This window comes from Elaeis guineensis, chromosome 10 (assembly GCF_000442705.2).
Source record: "Elaeis guineensis isolate ETL-2024a chromosome 10, EG11, whole genome shotgun sequence".
In the NCBI taxonomy this organism is placed as follows: Eukaryota; Viridiplantae; Streptophyta; class Magnoliopsida; order Arecales; family Arecaceae; genus Elaeis; species Elaeis guineensis.
Genome location: NC_026002.2, coordinates 40247852 through 40265302, shown reverse-complemented (window position 1 = coordinate 40265302; position 17451 = coordinate 40247852). Strand labels below are relative to the sequence as shown.

Sequence of the window (17451 nt, the reverse complement as noted above, 5' to 3'; positions counted from 1 at the left end):
ATGTAGGCTCTAGGGCTAGTTGGGCCCTAGGTTGAAAGGCTGTAGGCCTTTCGAGTTCTTGAGGTCTAGGTTATATGGGCCTCAAGAGACCAACTCTTTATGGGCCCAGGATAGGTGAGATTAGGTCAAGTCATGGGTGTACATGGGCTTGGGTTAACCTAATCTCCAATAGAGTTGGTCAAGGGAGTTTTGGGTTTGGGTCACTTGACCCTATGTTTATATATACATGTACTGTGTATAGGTTAGATTAAGCCAAGTAATAGATGACTCTTTCTCCCAAGTCTCTCTCTCTCTCTTCTCCCTCTCTCTCCAGCCATCCTCCATGCCCCAGGAGCAAGAAACCCTAGGGTTTCTTGCCGCCAGGTCCAGATAAGGAAAAAAAGAAGGGAGGCGCTAGCCCCTTCCTCCTTGCAGCTGCCAACCAGATTGCTCCCCTCCTCTCTTGCAGTCATCCAAACACCAGGTCCAGGACCTAAAATCTCTTGAGAAGAGGTTGGTACAAGTATCTCTCAGATCTGGAGTTGATCTGAGGTCGTTTGAGGTACGGGTGAGATCTCCATCAACAGATCTACAAGAAAGGCTGCAGCAGGACAGATCTACAAGGTCTGTCTCCATCTACCTTCTTCCCTATCTAGAATGCCCCAATTCAAGATCTACAAATTGGAGGACCTCGGTCCAGGTCTGATCTGGTTGGATACCAGATCTTGGATTTTTTAGAGGTGATTTCAGAGACGTTCTTCATCTGGAACGAAAGGTTGACGAAGAAGACAGCAACTAGGCTGATTTCGTCAAGGGCCTTAGATCGTGTCCAGAAGTCTCCAGATCTGTTCGTTGCTGGTTCTGCTACACCCAAGGTCTGTGGGAGGAGCCAGGATCGTGCTCCAACAGACCCCCACTCCCACAGTGTCGCTGCCGTCACCCACCCCCCGCGATCCACCCTCCGCGGTGCCACCGCCCTCTCCAACCCCCCGCAACTCAAATTCCAACTCGGATTATGATTAGATCCCAATCTAGATCTCAATTCGGATCGAGATCTCGATCCGAATCTTGATCTCAATCTAATTTCGATCATGATCTGAATTTTATTTTTATTAATCAAATAATAAAATATTTTATTAATATTTTATTTTTTTAATTTTTTTTCTTCCTCATTTTTCTCTTCCCTTCCTCCCTCCCTGGCCGCCCCGACCAACTTTCCTCCCTCCCCGTCATGCAACCCCCTCCACCCCCCAGCCCTTGTGTCGCCCCTGACTGCCCACCCCCACCCCTGCAACCCCCTCCGCCCCTGATCCCCCAGCCCCCATGTTGCCCCCAGCTGCCCACCCCCACCCCTACAACCCCCTCCGCCCACCAACCCCCTCCCCACCCCCATGTTGCCCCCGACCACCCACCCCCACCCCCACAACCCCCTCTGCCCCCCAACCCCTCCTCACCCCCGTGTTGCCCCCGACCGTCCACCCCCATCCCCGCAACTCCCTCCGCCCTTCGATGGCCCGACCAACCAAATAAAAAAAAGGTGGGAAGAACCCTTACCTCCAGTGGATGGTAATGGTGGTGGCGGAGAAGCCCACAGCAATGGCGGCAGACGGCAACGGCAGTGGCGATGGTGAAGACGTGATCATCGATGGGAAGAGAGGGGGGAGAGCTCGAAGAGGGAGAGGATTTCGCGGGGGGAGAGAGGAGGGAGTGGGAGAGAGGGGAGCTTAGAGAGAGAAGAGGGAGAGCTCGGAGAGGGGAGAGGGAGGGGGGAGGAAGAGAGTTTCATACGAAGGGACGTCGAGTTGACATCTAATAAATACAGAACTTTAGCGATAAAAATTTTTGTTGCTAATATGATTATTAGCGATAAAAATAAATTTTTATTTCCAATAAATCTCATTAAAAAAAAATTATTAAAAAAACTTTTTTCTAAAAAGATTTTATCTAAAAAATTTATGAAATAAATTATTGACAACAGAAACAAAAATATGCATCATTAATAAGTCTATTAGCGATGGAAATACAGTTTCCATCGCTAATAAATACCGTCCAAAAAATTTTTTTCTCTAACAATTTTTTCTTCAAAAAATAAAAAAAATATTTTTAAAATAATTTTATCAATAAAAATTTTTTATGTGGCTAATAAAAAAAATTTCCATTAATAACTATTTTTTTATAAAAATTGATTAAAATAATATTTTTAAAACATGATTATCGAATGAAAAATAAATTTACATCCCAAATAATTTTTTTAAAAAAAATTAAAAAAAAATTAAAGACTATTTGCGATAAAAATTTGGTTTACATCACTAATAATTAAAAAAAATTCTCCTAAATTTTTTCAGTCTAAAAAAATCTTTCCAATAATAATTTCATGAAAAAATTAATTTTAGATTTTTTTCACCAAAAAAATTTTTTATCCAAAAAATTTAACAAAAAAATGACATTAGAAAAATATTCATGATAAAAAATATTTTTTTTTAATCTAAAAAATTTTTGGTCTAAAAAAATTTTTAAAATAATTTCATCAAAAAAATTAATTTTCTATTAATCAAAAAAAATTTATATAAATAGTTAATTTATGATTTTTTCTCTAAAAATTTTTTTTTTCAAAAAAAATTACATAAAGAATATAATTATGATGAAAAATTTAATTTACATCGCTAATAATTGTTATAAGAGCAGCTCTTTGACTTTTGCAATGGAATGGATACTATAGGAGATCAATAGCTTTGAGGTCTTCAATCTTCAAGAAGCTCATCTTCTTCTTGGAGTTCTTATTCAGAAAGTCGAAATATGAGAATATCACGATGATTTTGAGATCGCAAGATTAAGATTGAGATTTGGAGGATGGGGTAAGGACATGAAGTTAGAAGTTCAGAAGCTCATATATTACATGCATGTAAGGATCGAGCTTGAGAAATTCAAAAAAAATTATGTGAGTATCAAAAATCTAGCAATTAATTAGAATCAAAGCAGATCTGTAAGTAGTGTAAGTTGTATTATAAAGCACAAACTCATATTTATACTTTGCATTGCTAGGAAGATGAGTATTCGTATTGTTTGTCTTATCATGATTGGAACTCCTATAGAGATACATTTGAGCATCGATCGATATGGAAAGCATAGTACCTTTCGAGATCATGAAAGTCATACTAGAATGCGCTGCTTGACTATATGATTTATGTATGAAAGGAGGCTCCTTTCATGCAGCTTAAAATAGATACTCCATCAAAAAGATTTATTGATACTACTAGTAACAGTGACAGCAATAAATAGATAAATTTTACGTTGTAAAAAATATATAACTCATTTCATTCAAAAAGATCTATTCATTCTAATCCGTAAATATCATCCACTTTTATATAATTTTTTCATACAAAAAGTTCAGTCTGGATCATAACTCACATTTGCTTTTTTACCATGTAAAAGGATAAAAGATATATACAGCTGTTACAAAAAATAGATGCAGTTGTCTTACACAAAATTAAAATTTTATAATTTTTTTAAATTTTTAATTTTTTACATATTGACAACGATAATATTTTCTTCATAAATAATTAAGTATTTATAATATAAATTTTTTTATCATAAATACTTAATTATTTATGATAAAAAATTTTCAACATAAATAATAAGTAATTTTTAATTTTTTTTAATTTTTAATTTTTTAAATATTGATGATGAAATATTTTCATCATAAATAATCAAATATTTATGATGTAAATTTTTTTCATTATAAATACTTAATTATTTACGATGAAAAATTTTTATCGTAAATAATAAGTAATTTTTAATTTTTTAAAATTTTTAATTTTTTTAACTATTGACAATGAAAATATTTTTATCGTAAATAATCAATTATTTATGATAAAAAAAATTTTCATCTCAAATATTTAATTATTTACGATAGAATATTTTTATCATAAATAATCTATAATTTTTTTATTTTTTAGTTTTTTTAAATATTGACGACGATAATATTTGCATTGGAAATAAACTTATTGACGATAACAAAAAGTTTTTTATTGTAAATACTTAAATTATTTACGATGAAAATAATTTCATCGTTAATATTTAAAAATTTAAAATTAAAATAAATGAGACATTATTTATGATGAAAATATTCATCATAAATAATAAATATTTATGATGAAAAAAATTTTATCACTGATATGCGACTATTTGTGATGAAAAATTATTTTCATCGTAAATAGTAAATTATTTACGATGAATATTTTTATCATCATAAATACCGTTAGTGGCAATGAAAATATTTTTATCGCAAATAATTCCATCGTAAAAATATTTTTTTCTTGTAGTGTATCCAGATAGAGTTTTGGTCAGTAGTACCTGCAAAATCATTGTCTGTTGTGCCACAAATAATGATCACCTCTCTATCCATAGCTATAGCTATCGTCTTGTGGTCCAAGCTGGAGTCATCGTCTAATTTGTTCTTCGGCTTCTCCTCCTTCAGTAATTGACAGTCTTTCTTAAAGTAGCCTCATTTGTCATAGTTGTAATATCTACTACTTCGGGACTTGGATCTTTCTCACAATTTAGCACGATCATCATCCGAATTAGATTAAAAGTCTATGTACTTGCTTCTTCCCTTGCTTTCCATGATGAGGGCCTCATTGTGGCTCGAGACCCCTTGCCCTTCTCCTGACCACCTTGTTAAGCATATAGCCTTTCATCATTGCGAAAGCTATCGAACCCTCTGATAAAAAATTGCTTAGAGATACCATTAGAGTCTCCCAATATTGGACAAGGAACTCAACAATAGTAAGGTCTGGAGCTCCTCATCTAACACCATCTTCATCATGGCAAGCTGGTTCATCACATTCTAAAAGTTATTTAGATGCTCCGCCATAGAAGCCCCCTTCTTATATTTCATGTTCACTAGTTTGCAAATTAGGAACGTCTTATTCTGCACTATTTTTCTCTTATATAAGCTTTTCAGTTTCAATCAGAGGCAATGAGCATTAACCTTCATTGAAACATAGTGGAAGACGCTATCATCAATCCACTATCGGATGAGTCCAATAATTTTGCGATTTAGTTTCTCCTATTCTCTATCTGACATCTTATTAGACTGAGCAATAACTCCCTCGATTGGATCGTGAAGATCTTTGCAGTAAAGGTGTTCTTCCATGCGAGACTATCGAGTAGTTGGTTGACGTCAACTTGATCATAGTGTCCGACAAAAATTGATCATCCATCTGTTATCGTCTCAACTCTTTCTTCAGTACTCTAGATTCGATAGAATCAGACTTTGATACTATTTGTTGGGATTTGAGTACTGAAAGATAATAAATAAAATAAAAAATTTATGTTAATAATAATTTTAAAAATATAGAGACATTCCAGCAATTGCAAGAACATCAAAATTTTTCATGATTCGATCGAAGCCTACGTCCACATAAGGATGAGAGTAAGAAGAAACTTCTATTATAATAATAGTTTCAAGTCCACATCAAGACTATTGTTTTTAATATAAGAAAAAAAAATTAATATTAAATAAATTAATAATAAAAACTATAGAATTCTCAATGAAATAATTCTAATTTGAAATTGAATGAACTCCTTCAATCAATATTTTTAAATTTTTTTAAATAAAATATTTTTTAAATATATTTTTTTTTTTTATTTTTGATGGCTGACAATCTTTTTTTTTTTTCTCTTCTCTTCTCGTGTTCACTATTTTTCATGTCCATGGATCTTTTTATTATGGATAAAAGGCTAGAGTACCACGGGCTCCTTTTCCGCATCCATCCAGAGAGGCTTCTCGGCGCACAAAGGCTTCCGCGCGCTTTCCGTGACGCTATGGTTCCGTGCGTAAACAAGGCTTCCGCAACACCACCAGCGTCGTCCCGGGTTTTCGTGCAGCGGTGGGTCCCATGTGAGGAGGGACCACACCAACCCAAGCAAAATGAAGGAAGCACAGCATCGTCCCGGTTGGCAGGACCAAATGCAGGCCAATCAGAACAAAAGCACAATAATTTGATGCAACCTCCGCGTTCCCATCCTGTCCACAATCCGCCACGACCTCAGTCACGGGCGCGCCTATCCTAGCAAATGATCCCAGCTCCAACCTCGTCGTTCTCTACTATTTTACTCCACGCTCAGCCAAAATAATTCAGATCCCATATGCTTTTCAGTCACAAGCCAGGAACATTCCCCAGACGTGACAAATGTGAATAAAAACTATCACCGCCTTGCACCTTTTAATAACATCCGTAGAAACCAACCCCCCCCCACCCACCCCCCGACAACACAACTCAGCATCTACCCCTTCCCCCAATATATGTAAACCCCTACCCTTATCTTAAACACTCACTGCATTGCTAACTAGGAGCAATCCATATACGATCCTTTAGAAAGTGTCGTATGGCTGGCTCCAGTGCGAGCATGGTTGTGGCCCTTGTGCTCGCCATGGCACTGCTGGCGCCGCCTGGCAGGGCGGATGCGATAACATGCTCGGATGTGTATGGAGATCTGCTGCCTTGCGTCGCCTACGTCCAGGCGGGAGGGTCGGTGGCCCCGCAGTGCTGCAGCGGGCTGCGATCGCTGCTGGCTGCAGCTCGCACTGCGGATGACCGCCGCACTGCCTGCAGGTGCCTCAAGACCATTTCTGCGAGATTCCCTGGGTATGTCAGCCGGGCCAACACGATCCCGGGCAAGTGTGGCGTCTCCATCCCCTACAAGTTCAGCCCCTCCATTGACTGCTCTAAGTGAGTCTATCCCCTGCTTTCTTTCTTGAGATTTTTTGCATTGTTGTTTTTTGGTTTGATGTGATAGAGGATTATATTGATCTTTTATATTTATGTGGGTGTGATTGGGGTTAGCAGGATTAATTGAAGTGGTCACTGAGGGGGCTTGGTGGAAGGAACGAAGGGTTTGCAGGATAAGAACGACGGAGTCGACAGAATAAGCGGATGTCATCTTACAGCGGGTCTTACAATGTCTGTGTGGGCATGCTTCTTATTTTATTATCTATGATGTGATCTTGATAAGAAAGGCTATACTAAAAAGCCAGCGCTGGCGCGTGCGCGCACGGCACTTCTAAGAATGCAAAAATAGGCCTGCATACATAATCTAAAATAATATTTATATATTCAAATTTTAAATAAAATAAAAATTTATTTTATTTTATTTTTTTCAACGGATTAAAAAATAATAGTCAATCATCTTGATTTAACAATTCTAATCAATTTTTTTTTAATTTCAAATAATTTTGATTTACGATAGACCATAAAATTGTTTATTTTAGATCTTTAATAAGCATTGTCAAAATATCAAAATAATATTAAAATAAAGATTGAAATACTAAATTTTTTATCAAACAGAAATTTAAAATAACAAAAAAAAATAATTATTCTCTAAAAATTTATATTTTTATTTTAAAAATAAAATTTAAAAATCCAAATACTATCCAAGAGATCGAGGAATCGTGGCTTTCATGGGAGCTAAATTCCTTTTCCCTCCTGTGTCCGAAGTTCAAACAATTGCCAAATTTACCATCTTAGGATTCTTCAAAAATAATGCAACGTGTGTGAAATTATTTTTTTCTTACGGCAAAATTGGACACAAGATTCTTCACAAATGTTGAGTTCCGACAGCTGCTTGACAGACAATGGTAAATCTGTATATGTGACCCCCACTCGGGTGATGAATTTGTTCATGCTATGGTCTAGTCTAATTTCAGGCCAAAAGACAGGAATGCTGCATATGGTTGTCCTAAATCCCAACAAATTGCGGCACCCATTAGTTACATATTACCAATATGATAACATTAACTATCCCTTATGCATCATACCAAATCTATGAGTCACTAATCTCTCTTTGCCACATGAACTAGAAACTTTTCATGCGTACAAAACAGGCGCTGCATCACTTCTAATTCATTAGCAATATCTTCTTAATGGAAACTCAAGCACATTGTCTTCTCAAGAAAAAGACTTTAATTCTTACCCAAAAAAAAAAAGAAAAAGACTTTAATGAAAAGTAATTTCAGAACTTGTAGCTCCATAAAAATAACTTAGTGATACAACTATTAGAAGATTCAAACAGCAATGACTATTTCTGTTCTATTTTTTCTTGTCCTCCAACAAAATGCATCCTGACAGTAGTATCCATAAAAGGTTGATGAATCAATTGGCAGATTCAGGTTGACACATCTGCTGAAGCCATCATACAAGATCAACTGGCACATATTTTCATAGCAGAGCTTGTCCATGAAATACTCATTCTCCTCGTAATACATTCTCCTCGTAATACATTCTCCTAATAATACATAATCATGTCTTTTGTCCCAGATGTCCATGCACTTGAATTTGGACCTACACAAGCCGGATTCTTGTACAATAGTTGCCTGACAAAGAAATTTTCATTCAAAGCTTGGTTTTCTGATATCCATGTAGGAGAGCAGCAGATAGCAAAAAGGAGAGACCCCAAGAACGTAGAGGCAAGTTAGCTAGCATGCTTGTTTCTTGGCAGATATGCACGAGTATACCTCAAACCATCAGACAAAACTTACCTTAATTGATTAAGGCACGAGCTTCGCAGGTACGAATGAAAAGCGATAAAGATTGTCGAGGAAAGGGAGATAAAGCATCAGAAATAGCCACAATTCAAACAAGTGTCAAAGGACAGTATGATGTTCGCTCGAGCATTGTAGAATCAATGGGAATCAAAGCATCCAACAAAAAAACCAGTATAAAGAAAGCAATCTCCCCAATAAGACTGGATTATCATGACTCTGTATTCTTGATTGTACAGGGCATGCATGTTCAACAGAGGAAACTGGGGGGAAATAGGACATTTCATCCAAAACAAATGGAACCAAACGAAATTTAAAGTTCAAAGCACAAACTATATAAAGATCAGAAGGTAAGACTCTTAACCAATCACATTCCCCAAAATACATCACTCAGAAAATGATCCTGAACACACAGTAACTTCAGAACAATAGTCAAAACCTCAATATTAACAAAGAAAGGGAACAAACCGCAGAAGCTTGAAGAACAAATGATTCAGTTGAATAGGAATGAATAAAATAAAAAATAAAGAACCAGCAAGAGAAGATCAAGGATGGCAGTCTATGGACAATGAATCTAACAAATGTGTTATTTCTTAAGTGGCCCTGGTCAGAAAGTGCTGCTGCTTTCACCCTCAGAAATTGAGGAGCTCTCTGATTTTGCCATGTGTGAGCCCTTTCGGATATCTAATCCCTGTAGTTTCCCATGGGGTTCTTGCTGCATCACATCAGAAAGGGCATGGTTGTGGGTGAGAAACTGGTGACTGGAGATGTTGGGCTGGGACCGCTGAAACTGGGGCCGCGATTGAATGGCCTGATGATTGGCCCGTTGCTGTTGGGAAGGAATGAAGAATGATGGATATGACACATTTAAAAGTCCCATGCTATAGGTGCCACTAGGGCTTGATGTTTCGCCAGTGGCTATCTTAAGCCTTCCAACTTCCTGTTTTAATGTTTGGTTGAGCACTGCAGAGAAAAGGTAGTGGGATTAGGCTGGATATTGCCAAAACAAAAAGATTATCACTTTGCACTGTAAGGAATGCTAATGGGACGGCTTTTTCCCCTTTCTGGAAGGAAGACATGATGAGTTCTCAGAAAAAAAATCCAAATGGGAAGAATCGACCCCACTTATTCACAAAGGGGTTGAATGCAGGATGAACACAGCCAATGATGGACAGATGCACCACCACACTTTCCAATGAGAGAGAGCCCTATCTATGATTAAAAGCAATAACGAATTGCATCTCAACTGAAAAAAAAATGGAATAATGAAAAAGAAGAAAAATAATTGATGGAAACAGAAAGAAGTGCAGCTTTCTTCACCTTTTCAGGACATCATATTCAATAATAAAAAAGAATACAAAGTATTCCTTCATGTGGTTTCAATTGCATTCGTCATTTAGAATAAATTGGAATTACATAATTATCTTTGATAGAAGCTTCCTTTCTGCCATCATATATTTTTTTCAATCACAACTCCTTTAATTCATAAAATTCATTCACCCAAACAAAATTACAGTAAAAAATATACACAGATATCTAAAGAAGCTTTAGAACATTGGATATCATACAACGGTTTCATCTAGGAATGGGGCACATTTAAAAGTTTATTAAAGACAACAATCCAACAGAAATATAAATATAAATTTAAAAACCATCTTCTATTGCCCTAAAAAACAAACACAAGGATATCTGAAGAAGCTTTAGAACTTTGGATATCATGCAAAGTATTTATCTTACAAAGGATGCACATTCAAAAGTTTATTAATGACAACAATCCAGTTGAAATATAAATATAAATATAAAAACCATCTTTTATTGACCTACAGAACAGAATCCTATGGAAAAGTGCTTTGAACTTTTCTCATAAATTTTTAATCATTTTTTAGTGTTGAAAAGGGGCATTTCTAGGGAAGAATCTGTAAAGCTAGTTTGTTTTTTTAAATGTTGGATACCCTTGGGTCGGTAAAGGTCGTGATGGAATAACCCTATCCAATTAAAAACTTTAGGGAACGTTTAGTCTTGCTTTAAGTTATTTTAAAGAGAGAAAATGTTACAAATATTTCCAGAGCATTCTCCGGGCTGTCAACTTTATGATTTATGGCACAATAGTTGTTTGAAGGTAGTTGGTCCTGTAGAAGAGGTTTGTTGCAAACAGCATGCTTACTTATGATGGGACACCAAAGGAGTGTTCTATGACATGTTTGGTGTTTCTTCTGCTTTTTTAAAAAGATCTTGTTACAAAATAAGTCAAAAGCTGGGCTTCCTAGCATCTCCTGAAAGAGCTTTTCTTACTTTTTTTCCCCTTGTATAAGCACTTTTCAGGTAGTGTTAGCAAACACTTATTTTTGTTAGGAAGTTTATTTTTTGTTCTAAAACTTGCAAATAATCATTTTCAAGCAATATGATACATGCCCTCAATAATTTTATGTCTAAAGTCTCGCCTTAAAAAGCTTTTCTCACAGATCTTTCACCCTTTATAAACTTTTATTTCAGTCTCCACATTTTAGAACAACTTGCAGTCCTTCAAACCTTCAAAATCTCATCTTCCATAAGCCTGTCAAACAACATCACTCCCTACTGAATGCTCTCTGATATCCCATTTTTTGCATGATCCATTTACCACCACTTGGTGCATGGAATTTATTTCTTCATGGAATATCATCATAATGATGGATTTTTTCGGATAATTTTAAACTGAGTTGTGTGAAAAATTAGTTTCATCTTTAGTTTTTACAAATAGGGGCAAAGAGCTAACTAGATCACCAGAGACTAGAGAACATGTGTCAGCAGGACCTTCAGGAAAAAATAAACAATTATGATTCAGTCCTCGAACCAAAACAATTTAAGCACACAGAAACAACTTTTACTTTTTTATGGCCAAGAATCTTCAAGAAAGTTTGCAATTACATGATAAGCACCATTCTATAGGCAATGTGCAATAAGTATTACCTATATCCGTACCGATTTGTTTAAAGATTAATTTTAAAAACTGCAGCAACAGGATACGTGCTATCATGCTCCTATCATTTCTAGAATGATATATACTATTAAAGCTCACCATCACGCAATTGAGCCTGTTGTTCCATAGCTTGTAGTTGTAATTTGAGTTCAGCATTTTCTGTGGCCAGCTCAGTAGTATCTCTCTGCAAAGAAAATCAATACAGAGAGAGAGATTAGTAACCTCTCTAACTGGCATAGTAGTTAGCATTTAGTAACATGGTAGCATAAAAAATAATAAGTGATCAATCAAGAGATAAATATTTTATAAAAAAATGTCCACTATAGAAAAATTAGAAACTGAATTAATCCTTTCTATTCATGCCAGAAGTATAACAAATATGTCAATACCAGAATGAATGAACATGGGAATAAGTCCTCAAAATTTTAAATGACTTAAATGACAGATATAGCATATTTGCATGTTCAAAGATATGTATCATTTTAGCATACATAATAGCAACACATGCAATCATCAACTAATGAAGACATAATCAAAATTAGGAAAATTATTACCTTGTCATGTAGGAAATTTAGGGAAAAAGATATATGAAGATAAGAAACAAAGTGGACATGCAAAATTATTAAAAAAATTAAAGAAAAAGTAAACTGAGTTCCCAAAAAAAAAAAAAGGAAATCTGAGTTTTTTTTAAGTCTGATTTAAAAAAAAAAAAAAAAAAATCTAGAAAGAGAAGTTGCTTTTGCACAGTTAATGAATGCTCTCCAGCCCATTCAGAGCAAGGAAAAGACTGAACTACAAGCTTAAATTCCTCATAACATACGATGCAAAAGTTTACTAAAGTTCAGAGGGCTAAGGCAAAAGCAACTCCATATATAGCCTGTTGAAAAATTTAAATATCTACTGATCCCTGAATCCTTCATTTCATGGAAAACATATGAATACCAACCTGTAATAGTGTGAGTTGTGCAGAAAGAGTTGTGGCTTCAGTTTGAAGGGTCTGAACTTTTCGTTCAAGTTCAGCGATATAACGTGCCTTTCTTTCTTTTGAGCGAGCTGCAGACTGCCGGTTTGCCAGAATTCTGCATATAATGAAATCCAAATAACTGAACAAGATTTCCATAATTATATATCAAATTAAAGTAGTAATAAACAATGACTTCATGCAGCATATATACATAGCATTCACTTGAACATCTTCTGATTAAGAAGAAATGATGCGTCAATAGAATTTAAAATTGAGCGGAACCGATGGTTTTATGTGCTGCATGATGGTGGAAAGCTAGATTGACTCTGGGCAGATGACACGAGGTTTTAAGGGTGAATGATTCCCCAAGCCTAACAATAAGTCCCAAAAAAAACAAAAAAAAGTTCAAAATATGAAATAAAACATAGCTTTCATGCTCTTATTTCTAAAAGGCATAATCAGCAAGGATTCTTAAAGCTGATTCAGAAACTCAGGTTGTAATTATGGCTATACACACTTTAATTTTCATTTTCTACTAGCAATTAAAGGTGACGAACATTTTCCAATTTAAAGAGAATTAAGGTGTTACATGGTGACCTCCAACATTGACAGCACCTTATCTAACAAAACTTTCACCTAAGACTGGTTCAATATCACAAGGTTATAAACAGAAATAAGAACAATAGTGTGAGTGGAAAAGAGATTTGGTGGAAGAAATGGGCAACATTATGGTCATCACACTTCACATGGAATAGGAAACATGAGAGGAGTGTAGTGCAATAGGACAATGATCCAAAAACATAATTTACCAATCCCTTCCTATATCAAGAATTTAGAAAAAGAAGCCTCGCCACATAAGTTGATTTTCTTTCAGAGCTAAGACCATATGCTCTAAATATATTTAATAATCTATCATTCTTTTAATATTACTCTTTCTTATATACTGTATTAAAATGCTTACATGTTGTAGGATGGAAAACATGGGAAATAATAAAGGACAGAACAACTGTTGAGGAGATATAATAATTGATATCCTGACCTTGAACTAGACACTGGTAACATATTTCAGTTTATATGTCTTACATAATGTGAGAACTCCTTCACTCTTAAATTCATTCAAGGTCATGAACCTACACCAAAACTCAACCTCAAACTAGATGCTGGCTATACATTTCAGTCTTATATGCCCTAAATAATGTGACAACCCCACCACTCCTAAATTCAATTGAGGTCTTTGCCTTCTAGTTGTCAAAGCAAAATCCAGCACATCACACACACGCGCACACACACACACACACATGAACCTATACCTCCTAATTGACAAAGCAAAACCCAACACACACGCACAGATGCACAGGTACATGCGCACACACACATATATATATTCAGTCACACATATTTTCATACTTGGTCTTATGTGCTTTATATAATATAAGAACTCTTTCACTCTAAACTCATTCAAGATTATAACCCTACACCCTCTAATAAAAAAAGCAAAATCCAACGTGTAGGATTTGGAATTCAGAAAGCTATATAATGATACCCAACATCTAGGCAAGACAAAGTGCTGAAATATCCGGAGAAGCCATTGTACTCTATATTGAAGGTGAACTTGAAATTCCTACCCAAATTTCTCACAATTTAAAAACCCTCCCTCTTACAGAGCTACGGGAGAGTCCTAGACAATCAAGATTCTTTCCAGAATATACACAGATTATTATGTCATCTTGGATAAACATACCTATCGCATGATCAATCTAATCGTTGCATCATGGGCACTCACAAAATCCAGCAAAAAGCTAGCAAGATGGAACTGGTAAGTGCACCTGATGGAAATCATGGAATTGTTCATACAAGGTTTAGAAGATCATACCATTACATCCTGCTACTTTTGCGGGCACTTCAAATTTTATTTTTCCATATTCATGTCTGCATAGAATAATGCAGGTCTACAACTTCGCACGTTAAGATCAGAGCAAAAAAAAAAAGGCTAACTTTATAGTTTATTCTCACAATTTAATAGCATACCAAAGAGCAAACTGAACAAATCAAACTTAAAACTACACAATGTGGCCAAGAAAAACAAACAAACCAGAATTAAAACATGATAAAATCCCTTCCCTTTGAATCGGACCTTTTAGCCCGCTTCGGATCGATAGCCGCTAGCTCCACGAGCTTATCTGGCGGCATGGCCTTCTTGGCCTCCATCACCTCCCCAAAGACGCCCTCACCCCTCGACTTCGCCATCAGCGATACATCCGCCGAGCTGCTGTGCCGATGCTTCGGCCTCGGGGCCGCCACCTCGCCACCAGCATTCCCCGCCCGGACCTCCTCTCCTCCCCCCGCGCCATTCCCAGCCGTTTGATTCCCGGATCCGGCGCCGTCCGACCCCGATCCGCTCTCCTCCAGCCTCGACCCAATCTTCTCGACATCGATATACGTGGAAATAGGGTCCTCTTCCGACCCGATCTCGTCGGAGTTCCCCGACGCCGCGGGGTCGCCAGAGCCCAGGTGGAGGTCCTCCGGGATCTGGAAGGCCAGCTCGGACTGGGCGCGCCGGTGGAGGGGACCGTGGAGGGGGGCGCATTGGGTGGGGTGAGGATCTCCAAAAGCGGACGGCGGCGGCGGCGCCGCGGGCGGCGGAGCACTGGGGCGGGGGAGATTGGGTCTAGGGTGAGGGTTAGGGTTAGGAATCCCGGGGGGATTCAGGGTTTCCATCTGCATTCCTTTCTTCTTCTCGTTCTTCAGGAGGAACGAGGAAGAAGGGAGGAGACGGTGGTGGTGATGATGATGGTCCGATAATAGGTAAAGTTCTATGGGGTGGTCAGGGCGGGGAGGCTAAGATGTGAGTCTTATACAAAGATATCAACTATTGATAAACAAAAAGTGATCTTTGAAATATATTATTAGACTGCGAATCTTTTTATCTAAAAAAATAAAAATAACTAGTATTTAATAATTTTGAAGATTTGGGAATTAAATTTGAATTCAAATTTTTAAAAATTGATCTACAAGGCTAGACAAGTTTTTTTTTTTCTTTTTTTTTTTTTGTCTAATTGAATAGGCTAGACAAGTCAAATAAGAATAATATGATCCAAAGTCTAAACAGCATAATATATTGATTTAATTATTCTCAATTATTTTATACTCTGCCGCATTTACTGGAAATTCTCATTAGAGAATTTGCTTTTATATATAATATAAGATTTTGGACCGATTATTTACGGACTATACAAGTAACTTTCTACATGTGAGATGCACACAATAATCAAATTCCCATTATAGCGGCAGCATGACCCTGGGAGCATCCGTGAAAGAAGCTTGGGGAAGGGAGAAAGGATATGCCGCCTCTAAAATTGTAATTGGGTTGGTTCGATAGGGACTTGGCCACGACGATCCTAGACTTCGGACATCCTTGGAAAACCAAGCACATGGATAGTTTTGTGGTTCATTGCTCTGGAGATTACTTTTATTTACAAAATTTGTATGAAATATAAAAAATTTTTAATGCAAGTTTCACTCTTTTCCCTCCTGCGTACCTACCTTATCTATTAAAACTTTTTTTTTAATAAATAAATATTATAAAAAAATTGATCAATTTTTTTATAATCTAATTTATTTATTTTTTCAAATTTTTCAAGATGAATAAGTTATTTTTTATGTGTATCATTTATCTATGAAATGAAGAGAAAATCTTATCCATCAAAAGATGGCTAAATCATTTTTTTTTCGATCAGTAAAGTAGGTATCTAATTTTATTTCTAAAATATCTCATTCTCATTTCTAATACCTCTATCATTCGATACCCAATAATTTAGCCATCCACTTTCTTTAAACCTAAAAAGCATAAAGGATATATTATGAAAAATATAAATAAATTTTAACAACTTATCCAAGAAAATAGAAATGTAAAAGAATAGCGATAACAAATTTTGAAGCCACTTTTTCATGCGTAAAAGAATATGGATAAATTATTTTTCTGTCTAAATATTATTGATAAATATTTATCGAAAAAAATATAGATTTTTAGATAAATTTTTTTTATCCACAAAAAAATAGACCTTTGAGAGTGTGTCGCATAGGAGGAGGCTGCTTCATCTAAAATGAGAAGCCATTACAACCCACTATAACTTTTCTAACCTAAGATTTGCTAACCCAAAAAATCGCATGGGAGGAGGCTGCTTCATCTAAAATGAGGAGCCATTACAACCCACTATAACTTTTCTAACCTAAGATTTGCTAACCCAAAAAAGAAGTAAGGAAAACAACTCCCGCAAGTCTTTTTCTATCCATGGATGAGATTTTATATTGGTGATAACCACCATGTGTCAAGGTTGTTATGGTCTCCATGCTGTTTTAAAATATTGAACATGCCTTCTCAATTGATAGGAGGGCTCCCTATGTGTAGTTTGTTCTGGATCTAATTGCTCATATGTATTCTTTCATCCTTGTTAACTAAAATTCTTATCCTGGTCCTTGATTTTAATGATTATATATGCTTAATCTACAACCAAATATATGGAATAAATGTAGCTTCACATGGAAACAAGTGTGACTATGTGCAAAGAGTAAGGCTAGATCCATGACCTCCCTAAGGTCTTTCAACACCTTAATATTTAGGTTTCTCGAACTTGATAGTGTTTATTTTAGAACTGTTTCATTGACATGTTTTACTAAATCAAGTTTATATAGAATATTGAATACTTAAAATGAACTTGGAGTGCCTTAAGACCTTTTTTGCATATTTAAATCACTACAAGTAGGTAAATACTCCAGAATTCTTTTGGTTAATGTAAAAATTTCCAGAGTAACATATGGATGTGACTTCTAGAGTGAGAACATGCACTAGGAATAATCCTAATTCCAGAGTATTTTTGTTTACCACTCCTAGTGGTCTAAATTTTCTAGCAACTAATGGGGCTGGGTCTCTATCATTACAAGCCCATCCTTGTGCAGCTCCTCCCACTTATAGCTGACAACCCCTTCCTTCTTCCTCTGTTTCCTTTT

At 36.1% G+C, this 17451-nt stretch overlaps 2 protein-coding genes across 3 annotated transcripts; one reads left to right on the top strand and one right to left on the bottom strand.

Moving 5' to 3' along the window:
- The first annotated feature begins 6271 nt into the window (after positions 1-6271).
- LOC105052293 (non-specific lipid-transfer protein 1) lies at positions 6272-7092 on the top strand. Of its 2 annotated transcripts, none has more exons than XM_010933057.3 (2): positions 6272-6713; positions 6828-7092. In XM_010933057.3, the coding sequence occupies exons 1-2, from the start codon at positions 6370-6372 to the stop codon at positions 6838-6840; spliced, it is 357 nt and encodes a 118-aa protein (XP_010931359.1). In that variant the 5' UTR covers positions 6272-6369; the 3' UTR covers positions 6841-7092. The 2 variants fall into 2 exon arrangements, with proteins under 2 accessions (XP_010931359.1, XP_010931360.1); XM_010933058.4 differs by having other exon boundaries at positions 6289-6713; positions 6831-7092.
- A 1780-nt stretch (positions 7093-8872) lies between these two features.
- LOC105052406 (transcription factor RF2b) lies at positions 8873-15291 on the bottom strand. Its single transcript, XM_010933205.3, has 4 exons — positions 14579-15291; positions 12427-12559; positions 11580-11664; positions 8873-9484 (listed from the first exon to the last, which is right to left on the bottom strand). Exons 1-4 carry the CDS (start codon positions 15166-15168, stop codon positions 9129-9131), a joined length of 1164 nt encoding a protein of 387 aa, XP_010931507.1. The 5' UTR covers positions 15169-15291; the 3' UTR covers positions 8873-9128.
- Positions 15292-17451: the final 2160 nt, after the last annotated feature.